Genomic DNA, 14,820 nt, shown 5'->3' with positions numbered 1-14,820 from the left:
TGGATAGCTAGGTGGATTTGCTGCTTATGAAAGTGAGGCAGTAATAGCCGTGGCTAGAAACATTTCTGAGTTAAAAACATCTGAAACTAGCTTTTAAGTGCATTTCACTCCGACAATTCCAAAATAGCCTCACATCTTCCTTTTCATTTTTGCCCATGAATATCTTTTTCTAGTTTCATGTGTTCCAGCTTTCAGCTAACAGGGAGTTTTAGGACCAAGTCAAGGATTATTATGGAGATTCTGACAGTACAGAGATCATCACTTTATTTATTTACTCTTCTCCCAGCAGATATTTAAAGAATTATAACCATATACATGTTAAAATTCTCACTTATAAAATATTACATGCTTCAACCAAGTAAGTATACTGTTACTATGGAACATGAATTTCCTCCTTCAATGGTGAATGTCAACATATGACTTTCTTGTTGCCATAAAATATTCTACAGGTGCACTGTCCAGAATGACTAACAATAGTGAATCCTTCTGTCTCAATATTATGTTATAGAAGGAGGACTATGATAGAAAGACTCATATGACAGAATTCTCTATATCTAATCTTAGCAGCTACTACATACCAGCTGAGAGTAAATCTAAGTTCACATATTGAAACATTTTAAATTATTTAACACGGTGGGACAAATTCGTCTCTGGTACAACTCTACTGATTTAAACATTATTATGTCAGGTATGAATCTGGCACATTTCTGAACAAGAAAGTTAGTACTCTGTCCACTCTACTAGACAAAGGACATTGGTAAATGAACATTAATATCGACATCGTGGTGCAGAAACTATTACAGTAAAGACTACAACAAATTGACATTCATTTAATGGAAGAATCCAGTATCTCCTGATAATCTTGCCTTCCTAAATTCTTCCAGGACAGCTTATAACATGCCAGGAAAACAACACTAATCATAATAATGGCCCCTCCAATGAAGTCATAAATGCTGGGAAAGATGCGTAGCACTCCGAGCTGCAGAATCATGGCTATCACAATCTCTAAATGTTGTACTGTGCTGACCAGAGCTGGGTGAAATTTATTCAAGGCATAATAGACACCCAGGAAAGCCACAGTGGAACATATGCAGATGGCAATGAGATAGCTCCAGGTTTCTCCATCCAGTGGGATAATTGGCTCTTGAAGAAAAAACATGGTGGAGGCTCCCCACGCAGTTCCAGTCCAACCAAAAGTAAACAGTGCAGTCCACATACTGACCCTATCTTTGATTGACTTGTAGACTATCATGGAAAGAGCTGTAGTTAAGCCTGCCATAACTGTCATGGTGTAGCCAAAGGCTTCTTTCCAGACACTGAGCAAAGAATTTTCTTCATTAACGATGTTGGGGAACATGACCAGGCAAACACCAAAGACACTACTAACTACTGTCATTATGTCTATATAAGCCATTCGTTCATCTATTAGTAAAAAAGCCAAAATGGCACTAAAGACAGTGGTGGTTGCTCTCCACATAATGGTCCCATTGCTTGGGGGTACTATAGAGAAGGAGGTGTAAGCACAGGTAATGGAGATAACATTGCAGACACCATAGAAGAAGAGCTGCAGTCTATATCCTTTTGGTCCAAAGGGGTCCTCGTGGTAGTAACACACAACAATGACAGACAACACCTGTATGACTGAACGAATGAAAATTAGTTCTAGAGATGGCACTTTGGAACGATCAGAAACAAGTCTAGTTATCAGAGCCACACACCCATGAGCCAAGGCAGAGGCAAACAGCACTACCCAAGTCTTTCTGGACTGAAATATGCTTCCTTCTGTAAAATTCTGGCGTTGTCCAGTCTCATTGGCTTTCGTCTCTTGGGCTGGCTGAGGTAGGATATCCATAGTCCCAAAGAAGGCTTTTCCTTTCCTTTTTCTGTCACTGAGCAACCTTTTCTTTGGATTGTCCTCCATAAAACTTCCAATATCTTCACTGATTTCATCAGAGCCCTCTTCTCCAGGTTGGGGATAATGTGATGTATATTTCACTGTCACTGTGTTGGGATGGATTTTAACTCGTTTTTTGACTGGACATTGTTTGGAAGAAGTATCCATTTCCTCAGAGAACTAGGTCTGGTATTTAAAAAAAAAAGTTAGTTTTATTCAATCAATACTGTAAAATTCATTTGCATTGCAATCTTTTGACCATTTATAAATTATTGGCATGAACCTAACCAAGTTGCTCTTGTCCTCAATTAATTCTCTCTATTTTTATTTCACAATGGAAGTTGCCCAGTATCTTTGAAAACCAAGTCATTTTTAGTTAAGTGCCTAAATATAACTTTAGGGCCTAACTTTAGGCACTCTCTTTTGAAAATGATACCTATTATTACATTGCTTCTTAAAAAGAGATATGCAAATTAATAACAGTTCTTATTACACTGAGAAGAATTTCCTTGTTGGACCCTTCAGGTCAGTTAGTCATTCTGTAATCATTAATGGTTTTATTCTTTACCGAGTTCTAAGGGGCAAAGAGAAATACAAACCGAAAATGAAATTTGGGTTAGAGAAGACTAGAGCAATTTTTGCCAATTCAAAGTGAAACAACCCAGAGACAGACAGATGGCATCACTGAGCACTTCAATGAACTAGGCATAAGGACCAGAAAAATGTAAAAAGTACTACAATAAATTTTCAAATTCTCAGAAGCTGTTTTTGCATATTATTATTTCCAGAAACTGTTGACTATCAATTTGTTTTCCAAAGGAACCTCAGTTGGACAAAATGACTAAGAAATTTTATGAAAAGAAGCTATCCACTCCTTGGCACTGTAGAGGACAACAAGTAGATTTTGCTACTTTTATGAAATGACAGAGATAGCAAACTTATATTCAGGCTGCCTAAAGTGAATATTTGCATATTGTTCCATTCTACGTCACCTGGATGCCTCATTTTTCACTCAACATGGTTGAATGGTTACATTTATTCTATGAAGAAGTAAATTAATATATTAACAGATTTTCATCTGAAGAGACCATTATGATCTCTATCAAATTTTATTTCCTGCATGACACAGGCCAGAGAATTCCACCCAGTGATTCCTTCCTTCCGTGTAGGAAACATTTATTTCTATTTTATAAGTAAACATATCAAACCCAATAACTCATGTTTGCACTAGAGCATGTCTTTTAAAGTCACAGATTCCAAGACCTGTATAATAATTCCTAGAGCAGATCTTTTAGAAAAACACCCAATTTGGTTTAAAAATACTCAGTGATGGATAATCCATGACAACCCTTGGTAAATTGTTCCAGTGGTTAATAACTCTGTTAATTTATGCCTTATTTTTAATCTGAATTAATCTATCTTCAAGTTCCAGGCACTGGATTGTGTTCAAGCTTTCTCTGCTAGACAGAAGAGCCCATTAATAAGTATTTGTTCCCCATGTAGGTATTATAGATAAGGCTGACAGGATTTGATAATGGTTAGTCTTTGGTAAATGTTGATTTCACCTGACACACAGAAATAGACAAAGACACCCATCCACAGCAGTCAGCAAGCACAGCCTCCCTCTTCCCTAGCACCCACAGGAATCCAGTGTCCGTGGTTCCACAGCCATGCAGTGAGCCCTATACAGCCTCACTGTCATGGCCCATTTTATTCAATCACTGGCCAGCCGGGCCATCCCTACCCATATGCAAACTATGCAGCTGCGTAGGGCACCAGGAAATTTGGGGCACCAAATTTCCTGGTGCCCTACACAGCTGTGTGCTGCATCCAGCTCCAGCATCCAGCTCTATCCCCCAGACGGCTGAGCTGGCCCCTCATGGGCTGCACACAGCAGGGCCCAGGAAACTGCCTCCGCCCCTGTCTCACCCGTGCCCCTCAGCTCCTGCCCCTGCTCTGCCCCTGCCCCCTCTCTTCCCACCCCAGCTCTGCCCCACTCTGCCCCTTCCCCCCAAACCTCATCCCCTGAGCTATGTGTCCCCCCCACCTTAATGTCATGCAACTGAGAAAATCAAAATAGTTAAAAATAAAAAAGCTTTAAAATAAACATTGATGTTAATCATTTGAAGTTACAAAAATAAATAAATACATTTAATTCTGCCAGGCCTATTTATAAAGACAAGGTGGGTGAGGTAATATCCTGGGAAGCACTGAATTCTGTTGGTGAGAGAGGCAAGCTTTTGAGCTTACTCTCTGTGTGTGTCTCTAATATCCTGGGACCAACACAGCTACAACATTGCATACAAGCCTACATAATTACAGTCTGTAAGTTACCCCTTAGCCTTCTCTTTGAAAAGCAAAACACATTGAGCTCCTCACATTTATCACTAGGAGGTATGTTTTCTAATCCTTTAGTCATTCTTGTGGCTGTTCTCTGAACCCTCTACAACTTATCAACATCCTTCTTGAATTGAGGGTACCAGAACAGAACCGAGTACTCCAGCAGCTGTTTAACCAATGCCAAATATAGAGTTAAAATAACCTCTACTCTGTGAGACTCACCTCTTTATGCATCCAAGGATTGTAGTGGCTCTTTTGGACACTGCATTGCACTGGGAGCTCATGTTCAGCTGATTATCCACCACAACCCCCAAATCTTTTTCAGAGTCACTGCTTCCCAGGATAGAGTCCCCCATCCTGTATGTATGGCCTGCATTCTTTGTTCCTAGGGGTATGCATTTACATTTAGCCATATTCAAACACATTATTTGCTTGCACTCAGCTTACCAAGTGATCCAGATCACTCTGAATCAGTGACCTGTCCTCTTCAGTATTTACCCCAATTTTTGTGTCATCTACAATGATGATTTTATGTTTCTTCCAAGACATTGATAAGAATGTTTAATATCCTAGGGCCAAGAATCCATCTCTGCGATACCCCATTGGAAACACACACACTCAATGACTATTCCCCATTTACAATTACATTTTGAGACTTATCAGTTAGCCAGCTTTTAATCTGTGTAATTTGTGACATGTTCATTTGATGGCATCCTAACTTTTTAATCAAAATGTTGTGTGGTACCAAGTCAAATGCCTTACAGAAATCTAACTATATTACACAAATACTATTAGGTTTATCAGTCAAACTTGTAATCTCATTTAAAAAAACAAGTTAGTTTGACAGGCTCTGTTTTCCATAAACCCATGCTGACTTGCATTAATTATGTTACCCTCCTTTTAATCCTCCATTAATTGAGTCCCCTAACAGCTGCTCCATTATCTTTCCTGGAATCTATGTCAGACTGAGTGTCCTATAATTACCCCAGTCATCTTGTTTACCTTTTAAAAATATTGGCACACCATTAGCTTTCTTCCAGTTTTCTGGAGTCCCCATTGTTCCGAGACGTATTGAAAATGAACATTAACAGTCTAGTGAGCTCCTCAGCCAGCTCTTCTAAAACTCTTGGATGCAATTTACCTGGACCTGCTGATTTAAACATGTCTAACTTTAGTAACTGTGTTCAACATCCTCCTGAGATACTGTCATGGACCAGGGCATGGGTGGTCAAAGCAGTGGCAGTCAAGCCTAGTGCTCAGAACTGGGGTCAATGGCTAGGAACAGCGCCAAGGGACAGTGCTGGAGTCAACAACCAAGGGTCAGAGCCAAGGATCAGAATAGGAGGCAGGAACTGAGCAGGGCTGGAGAAAGGCTGGGAACAAGGCAAGCACAGGAGGTCAGTTGGGTCAGAGCCAGGACTGGCTCTACAGTATTTCAAGCCGTAGGTGCACGGCCATTTCGCCGCCCCGCACGCCGCTCCCGTGGCTCCGGTGGAGCTGCCGCAGCCATTTCTGCAGAGGGTCCGTTGGTCCGCGGCTCCAGTGGAGCTGCCGCAGCCGTGCCTACAGGAGGTCCACCAGAGCCGCGTGGGACCAGCGGACCGTCCGCAGGCATGCCTGCGGCAACTCCACCAGAGCTGCAGATCAATGGACCCTCCGCAGGCACGACTGCGGCAGGTCCACCAGAGCCGGCTGCCTCCCCCCCGGCAAAATGCCGCCTCCCGAAAATCCTGGCGCCCTAAGCGATTGCCTAGTTCACCTCAATGGAAGTGCCAGCCCTGGTCAGAGCCAGGCAAGGAGGCAGACAACTCTAGCCTGCTACAGGACTTTGGGCCAGACTCTGATCTGTGTGACATCCTGCCTCTGGAAGAGACCAAGAGTTGGGAAGAGCTGCTGGGACTGCCATCCACCACTTACCCTGTCTATCCACCACTTACCCTGAGGAAGCTGAGGACCTGCAGACTATGAAGCCACGCCAATGGACTGTGGTAGGAAGTAACCAGGGCCGGCACTTCCATTGAGGCGAACTAGGCAATCGCCTAGGGTGCCAGGATTTTCGGGGGGCAGCATTTTGCCGGGGGGGATGGCAGGTGGCTCCGGTGGACCTGCTGCAGTTGTGCCTGTGGAGGGTCTGTTGGTCCGAGGCTCCAGTGGAGCTGCCGCATGCATGCCTGCGGACAGTCCGCTGGTCCTGCGCAGCTCCAGTGGACCTCCCGCAGGCACAGCTGCGGCAACTCCACCAGAGCCGCGGACCAACAGACCCTCCGCAGAAATGGCTGCGGCAGCTCCACCAGAGCCGCAGGAGCAGTGTGCGGGGCGGCGAAATGGCCGTGCACCTAGGGCGCAAAAAACTCTAGCGCTGGTCCTAGAAGTAACCCAGGGGAACCAGACATTAGTCAGGTTGTGATGTCACAGTACGATTCAGCATGTTTCAGCAGGATTCCCACTGTCCTAGTGGCGGGATCCCCTGGCACTTTTAGGACTCTGGGCTGGACCTAGTAGAGTAGGGATAGCCTGGGTCCCCTCAACCCTCTACTGCTAACCCTGGGGTGGCAGCTGTGATGCCTTTATAAGCTGTGATAAGGTTTTATGGAAATATGCTTATGAATGTACATATATATAACGTAACTAGAATGTGTTTTATGCTACATATGCCATGTAACATATTTCTGTAAAGGCCATGATTTACTGAATCTATTAATCCTATTTGTATACATGTATCATTTTTGTATTCGAAGTTATGAATATTGGCTGCATACTTATTTGATTCTAAGTAGGCTGTAGTGAAGCATTTGGTCAGCTTCCTGAGAAAAAACTATTCTGAGTAAGTGCCCAATCAACACTTAAGCTAACAATGAACTTGGAGACACCAATCCACATCTGGGCTTTCCCAGGAATGTGGCTTGGCTGGTAAGGAACTCACTCATGCATGGACATGTGACTTGCCCAGGTAATTCCAAAACTCCATTTTGTAGCTGGACTTTGCATAGGAGAGATGAGGGGATCTCCACCCACAAGAGAAAGTCTATTTAAGCCCAGGGAAAGCCCCTCCATTTGGTTGGGCTGGCTACAGAAAGAGCCTCTTCAGCCCCCAAAATACCTGAAAAAAACTAAAACAAAGGACAGTAACTGCAAGGGCTGTAAGTAATTGCTGGATCCAGACTAAAAGAAGATTAGTCTGTAAAAGCAAGCATTCTGAAACTGGTGAGGATTTTATCTGTATTCAGTTAAATTAAACATAGACTGGTGTGTTTTATTTTATTTTACTTGGTAATTCACTTTGTTCTGTCTGCTACTACTTAAATCCTACTTTCTTGTATTTAATAAAATCACTTTTTACTTATTAATTAACCCTGAGTATGTATTAATACCTGGTGGGGGGAGAACAGCTGTGCATACCTCTCTATCAGTGTTTTAAAGGGCAAACAATTAATAAGTTTTATACAGGGTAAAGCTAATTTATTTGGATTTAAACCCCATTGGGAGTTGAGCATCTAAGTGTTAAAAACAAAAACACTTCTCTTAGCTGTTTTCAGTTAAGTCTGCAGCTTTGGGGCAAGTAATTCAGACCCTGGGTCTTTGTTGGAGCAGATGGGCATGTCTGGCTTAACAAAACAGGGTGCTGGGAACCCAAGCTTGGCAGAAAAAGCAGCGGCAAAAGTAGTCTTGGCACATCAGGTGGCAGCTCCCAAGACAGGTTCTGTAATTTAACCCGTCACAGCAGCCTTCTCACCCTAGGCCAGAAGGCCTGTGCCTTGTTCGTGACTTGTCCCAGCCAGAAGGCTGCAAGCCCCTAGACTGTGGTCTCTGTCTGCCTTAGCCAGGAGGCTGCACTAAAGATTCCATATTGTTCTTCCCCACCCAGGGATTCAGAGCCTAGACTGTGTTTACTGCCTGCCTGTGATGAATGGACTAGGTCCAGAGGCCCCCTGCAAGAAGCCTATTGGCTCTGCCTCACTTTGCCCCAGAAAATAGCAGAGGAGAAATCCTCCAGGTGACCTAGAGTGGTTGCAGAGAAGCAGACAATCAGAGGGGATGTTGGAGCAACCAATCAGGGGTGGAAGGGCCAGATATAAGGAGGTAGCAGAGGCAGAGCAGTTAGTTGCTGCCTGGAGATTGAAGAGAGAGAACTGGGAGCCTGGTTGGCAGAAAGACCAGCCGGACTATGGACAGCTCACTGTGGGTAGGACTGAGCCCAGGGAAGGCTGCTAAAGATGGGGTGCCTGTCTGGCTGGAAGAGCAGCCGGGAGCATGGAAAGGTTAGTGTGGGCAGGCTGAGCCCACGGGACTGAGACCAGAACCTAGCCAGCCCAGGTGTGGGTACTGTGATGGACTCTGCTGATCTGGTTGAAGACTGAGTCCAGTGAGGGCTGCTGAAAGGACACCAAGTGAGGGTACTGAGATGGGCCCCTGTTGGGCTACTCTGGGGTGGGAGCCTTGGTGCTATGACACCATACCAGAGCTGTGAGAAGGAACTAGAGACTGTATACCTGGGAAGTGGGGGACAGTGTGTGTGACTTGACCAGAGGGCTGAGTTGCTGAAGACCTGCCAAACTACCATTAGCCGGGGGGGCACTTGCAAGAGGCAGGTGCCACCCTGTTGTAAGAACTGAAAGAAAAACAGGCTCCCACCCAACCAGAAAGGGGGTGCCTGCAAGAGGTAGGTGCCACTCTGTTCAAAAACTGAGTGATTGCAGGTATGTAGTGGCCAAAACAGGGGCGCTCATGAGAGGTGGGTGTTGACCCCATTACACTGCCTTAGCTGGAAGGCTTAGGCTAAAGACTACTTATTGCTCTGCCCAGTCCAGAGAGTCACAGCCTAGACTGTTTACTGTCTGCCTTAGCCAGGAGGCTTGAGCTAGGGAAGTGCTGATTAGCTTTTGTTTATTGCCTGATGCAGCAAGTCAGAGTGGCCTCCCTCTAAGCCTGAGAGAGCCTAAGACGGAGGGACCACCACAGATGCAATGGGCCCAGCTCCTCTGTGTACAGAGGTAGCTGGAGGCCAGATAAAGGCATGGGGGGCGGGGCTAGACTTAGCCCATATTTGACATTTCTGCTCTACCTCAATCAAAAGCAACTGTGCTGGATGCAAGAATCACTAATGATGCTGTCTGACCAGGGTGTCAGCATACATCATCACAATGCTCCCTTCTGGTCTGAACTTGTGACTATAGGATTGCTGGGAAGGAGGAAAAGGGGTTTCTACACAGTGTGCACCCAGACTCCCTCTCAGAATGAAGGTGTGTGACAGTGTGCAGTGAATGGACTATAGTATCCACCCTGACACAGGGAAGAATGGGATTGTGTGACTAGCCCATTAAGAGGAGTTTGACTAAGTCTGGGCATCCAGATGAAAGAGACTAATAGGGAACTCACAGCCTTCCTAGAGGGAACAGCTTTGAGTCTTGTATTGTGGTTTTAGTGCCTATTACAGTTTAAAGGGCTACTAGTCTGCTACAGATGTACTATAGCATAACTGGTACTGCAAAGGCCTATTGTACAAGCTGCAGAGAAGCCAGCCACCAAATGCATCAAATGATAGTGAAAGTCTTATGGGGCCTCTGTGGTCCCCATACCACTCCTGTAGTGGAGCTCTGTTACTGTGGTGAGCCAAGGGGAATGATTTGCCCAGTCTGAGTTTGCATGTAGGAAAAATATCATCTTAATCCTAAACTGAGAACATCTGATACAGAATTGGTGTAAGCAGAGAGATGCAACAGACAGGTGAAATTCACACTCATCAGCCCCTCCACCTCAATTTCACAGGGTATTGGGACCACTGTATCTGTGTAAAAGTGGATCCAAAGCCCCTCCCCAGACTGCTATGGACCATTTGCAGTTTGTCCCAAACTGACCTTCTATGCCAGTCCTGTGTGGGCCATTCCAGAGGGCATCTCCATGGTGTAGATGCCCCTGCATGGCCACACAGCCAGCTGAGCCCCAACTCATTCTATCAGGTTTACAGGGCATGGAGTGTGTCACACCCAGTCCTGTACCTAGCACAGATCTTGCCCATGTTGCATATTATATACAAAATAGGATTTTTAATTATTTCAACTGGGTTGCACTAGGATAGAAATTACAGCGTTAGAGCCATGGAGATTACATGGGTCTGAGTTTAAAAAAAAAATCTGTTTTCTAAAAATGGTAACTCCCCTACATATCCCTGCATCCTTTTTTTTTTTTTCTGCTTAATACATGTATTACTGCCTAATGAAAGCCACACACTGGTCACCCTAAACATTAAGATGAAATTGTCCACAGTGACAAATGAAATATTGTCTGTATGGTGAAATAATGAGTGGCATGATAGTTTAGTAAAGAGCCTTTCTCTGATTTTTCTATTGAAAAATTTGTTTGAACAAGAGCAACAAATATTTTCCAGTGAAATAAAACAAAATGAAGGTCTAATGGCGAACAGTTTTGTTTAATTATAAGAATATAGAAAAGAATTAATTTAAAAGCATAGATTAATTATTTTTAAAGGAACTTATGTCTTTAGCTCTAATTGTTTACTTTATGAGTTTAATAAAATATATGCTGTTTTTGCTGCAGTGATGTGTTCCATATTAAATGTCATCTTTTTAATCACAATCATACATTTAATTTTGTTCTTTTTAAAAAGTGGTGACTTTCATTTGTTGGCTAGGTCACTTTAATGTAAAGTAAGACCAGAAAAGAGAACCACCAGATATATCCTCTCCAAAGAAACAGATCCTGAGCATTCTAGTATATTTTAAATGGCAACTTGTTCTAGAAATAGTTAGCTAATATTGAATTTGAGTATGTAATTTTTGGCTATTATGGGGACTCTACATACAAATTATTGCATAACAGTTTAATTGAAATTAAGTGAATGTTCATATTGGTAATTTGGATAAAATCTCAGACTTTATATTACAATCAATGTATCTTGTGGGGAAAAGCAGGCAGATATATTACTAGACTTAATAGTATTTCAAGTTTCTAAAATAGTGGTAATCGAATGGAATTTTACTCATACCTTGGTGGCAAGTAGGTACTTGTTTAGACAAACAGATGGATTCAAGAAGCGTCCAAACTTCATAAATTAAAAATCTGTTGTGGAAAGTTGATTCTGTGAGCAGATTTACACTACACTGTCAGCAGCAGCACTGTGTGCATTTTTGTCAGATAGTCTAAATCTACCCCCTCTCCCCCAGCAAATAAATCTGGATATTTGTCTCTTCCGCCAAAAAAGTAAGATTCAGCATCTGCGCTATAAAGCATCCTTTTCCTTATGGTTCATAGAACTCTTTACTTTGAATGCGTCAGCCTTTCTCATTGAAATATAAATAGATCTTTTTATCAGAATTTAAATATCATTAAGTGTCTTAATCATAGTCTTTGCCGACAAACATATGAAAGTAAAACTATCAGAACTTACTGACTGTTCGGGAACTCTTCCAACCTGCTAATTAAAAACGCTACAATGATTGCTAAACTCAGCCTATTGTGAGATTATCTACAGCTTTCTCCATCTGCTCCCATTCTTCACACCAGCTTTAGGAGGAAAATATCCTTGTCTTGTGATATCCTGGAATTAGCCATATTTCTTTACAGAGCAGATTAATAAATCCTAGAGCCTGGGAGAGAAATGAAAGGGCTTCGATCTCCCTGTACGCCGCAGAGCTAAAATGGAGAGGACAAAAAGGGGGGTAAATGCAGCCCACAAGCACAAACCCCTCTGAGCTGCTGAATGACGGCTAGAGATATTTCAGTACCTTGGACACACAGCAAATGAGTTTAGCGCTGTTCTCTAATGATACATAAAGCGACGTTACCAGTCCTGGGCAGTGTGCCCTGGACTGCGCTCTTATCCATTTACCATTTTTTGTTTATTTTTATGGAACCGGATCAATTGAACTCGCTTTGAGAAGTCTTCCAGTGAATCCATATCTGGTCTGAACAAACGACCGCCTCCAAATCTCCTGCCTTGTAAAGCGCAGTGAGCATTAGTAACAGAGGCAGGAGGTGGTTACTTGAATGAACTGACCCTATATAATAGCTGGGATGTCTGCGTTATCATGCAACAGACCAGTAAATACTATAAGGAAAAGGTGGCGGGGGTGGAGGGGAGGAAGAAATCTCTATTTACCTCTCGCTTAGAAGGAGCCGATCAAGTCCAAACAATGATGCCTTTAAACAATGAGGAGGCTGCGTGATGTTAAAAGAAAAGAAGGGAGGAAATCTGTTCTCCAGAATTTGTCAATCCTTTCATCTTTCTCACGCTGTAAGAGCCCAGAAGGCAGGACAACGCCATTAATCCCAGTGTAATGTGAAGTCAGCAACACAGCCTGGCGTACTCCAGAAAAGGGTGTTTGCAGAACTAGACCTGGATCTCCTTTCTCCACTCGCCCTCTTCTCTCTGCGAAGAGGGGCCTGGAGGAAAAGACTGAGGCGACAGCAAAAGACTCAGGAGAGTGCGACAGAGCAGGAGCAAGTGAGCATGCCCAGTAAGCACAAGGGCATCTGACAGTTGTATCAACATTCATTTTTATTTAATGTTAGAGAATTTTACTTACAGTAGCTTTTTTTGCCTGGATTTTAAATATCTTTAAATTGATATAATACTTATTCGGATTAAGCAACCGGGCTCAGTCAAGGAGAAAAAACAATGAGGTGTAGCATCAGAAATCAAAATGCATCTGGTGTCCAGGGCTGAAAAGATTATGGTGTGCTGTTCTCCAGTTACAAAATCTGGGATTTTTTTTCAATAAGTTACATTGGCATGTTTTGGCAGATATATAAACAGCAAGATGTCTAGTAACAGCCTGCTGTTTGTATAATTCCTGTTCTGTTCATTACTACAAGTCTGTCTGATAAAGGAAATGTATATTGATATGAAACTTCTGTAAGACAGTTAGTCCCACACAACATTCTGATTAAAGAGACTGAGGCTCTCTTGTGCTAATATGGTGCACATGAAAGGGATTAAAAACTATCTGACAGATGAAATATGGAATTGTTAATTAGGAATCATTATTGCTTAGGAGTGTTTCTCGAGGGACTCTAGGGATTGATTTTCAGCCTAACCTTCTTTAATATTGATGCTTCAGAAGGAAATATTGAAGTTTACAGATGATATCAAGATGGGTCATATGGTAAATAATGATGCCATCCAGAGAAATCAATATCACTTTGTAAACTGGAGTAGGGGGAGGGGAGAAACCAACATATATTTTAATACAACGAAATGCAAGACCATTAATCTAGGAAGAAAGAATGGGGGGCATATTTACAGGAAGAGGGGGAGGGCATTTGTATACTGGAAAACAGTAACTCTGTAAGTAACTTGGTGTCCTGCTGGAAAGCAACAGAACATAAGCTCTCAGTGAATGTGATCCTTAGGTGTATGAGAAGGGAGATATCAAATAGAAGTAGGGAGGTGGTATAACCTCTGTATACAGCATGGGTGAAGCCATTACTGGGATACTGTGTCCATTTTTCTTGCTCACTGTTCAAAAAGCAAGATGAAAACTTAGAGCAGACTCACCCCAGATGATTCTTGTGGATCTTTGCTATCAAATGCCTGTCCCACAGTGAGTTTGAGTTAACTCAATCTGATAAGTTTATTGAAGAGAAGGTTTAGCAATGACTTGACTGTGATCTATAAGCACCTTTATGGGAAGAAGATTTCTGATAATCTAGCAGACACAGGCTTAACAGGATCCAATGACTAAGGTGAAGCCAGACATTCAATCCAGAAATAAGATGCACATTATTAACACTGAAGGTAACTAACATTTAGAACAACTCACAAAGGAATGTGATGTATTCATCACTTGAAAACATTACCTTGAAACTGGATGTGCTTTTTAACAAATATATTGTAGCTCAACCAGAAGTAATGGGCTTGATTCAGGGATTGCTGACTGAAATTCTCTGGCCTGTGCTAGACAAGAGGTCAGACTACATGACCATAACAGTCCCTTCTGGCCTTAATATCTATTAATTTTATAGAAGAGGTGCTATATACCACATACATGCTTCTGCAGCCTTATGACAAACTGCAGAACCAAGAAGTCAGTGTGAGCTGCCAGGTACTCAGTGTTTAGGAAAGAACAATGATCAATCTCATGTTGGTGATCAATTTGCATAGTTTGGGATTTGACCACACGAGATAACATCAGGCTAAAGCAGGTCCCTACAGAAACATGAAGACCACTTCAAGAAAATAATTGCAGCTAACTCCTGGGTAGTAGTGTGTGGTGTGTTCCTGTAGAGAAGCTAGAAATTGGACAATTTCTTCTGATTAGTCCAAGTAGACTCCTTGACAATTAAAGCATGCTTGAGTAGCCATATGAAGCAGTCTGCTAGTTAATTTGTCGTAAAATGGTATGGAGCACAACAGATGTGCTAAATTCTATTTGAAGCTCAACTTCTGAAATTCTTTAGAACAGAATTGAGGTCCATTTTCATTTACCATCTGTAACAATAAACCAAATTGGCTAAATGAGGTATGAAGATGTCCAATATTTTGTCTGGATGTCACACTTAACAGTGAGCTTCACTGACATGGTGCTCAACTGTCCAAATTCATTTTCAAATGCTTTGGAGTGTCTGCC

General features: G+C 42.6%; 1 protein-coding gene across 4 annotated transcripts; it reads right to left on the bottom strand.

Annotated features, from left to right (window-relative positions):
- Nucleotides 1-251: 251 nt before the first annotated feature.
- On the bottom strand, nt 252-12,683 carry SLC35G2 (solute carrier family 35 member G2). Of its 4 annotated transcripts, none has more exons than XM_050965603.1 (4): nt 12,351-12,683; nt 5,237-5,384; nt 4,457-4,619; nt 252-2,080 (listed from the first exon to the last, which is right to left on the bottom strand). In XM_050965603.1, the coding sequence occupies exon 4, from the start codon at nt 2,060-2,062 to the stop codon at nt 827-829; it is 1,236 nt and encodes a 411-aa protein (XP_050821560.1). In that variant the 5' UTR covers nt 2,063-2,080; nt 4,457-4,619; nt 5,237-5,384; nt 12,351-12,683; the 3' UTR covers nt 252-826. The 4 variants fall into 4 exon arrangements, with proteins under 4 accessions (XP_050821560.1, XP_050821561.1, XP_050821562.1 ...); XM_050965604.1 differs by lacking the exon at nt 12,351-12,683 and adding an exon at nt 7,158-7,191; XM_050965605.1 differs by lacking the exon at nt 5,237-5,384.
- Between the last annotated feature and the right edge of the window lie 2,137 nt (nt 12,684-14,820).

This window comes from Gopherus flavomarginatus, chromosome 8 (genome assembly GCF_025201925.1).
Source record: "Gopherus flavomarginatus isolate rGopFla2 chromosome 8, rGopFla2.mat.asm, whole genome shotgun sequence".
NCBI lineage: Eukaryota > Metazoa > Chordata > Testudines > Testudinidae > Gopherus > Gopherus flavomarginatus.
Note: the sequence above shows the minus strand (reverse complement) of the source record. Positions and strands in the feature narration are given on the sequence as shown.

Excerpts from the sequence above, each read along its gene's own strand:
- SLC35G2 (XM_050965603.1), bottom strand. The coding sequence starts at position 2,062 with ATGGATACTTCTTCCAAACAATGTCCAGTCAAAAAACGAGTTAAAATC.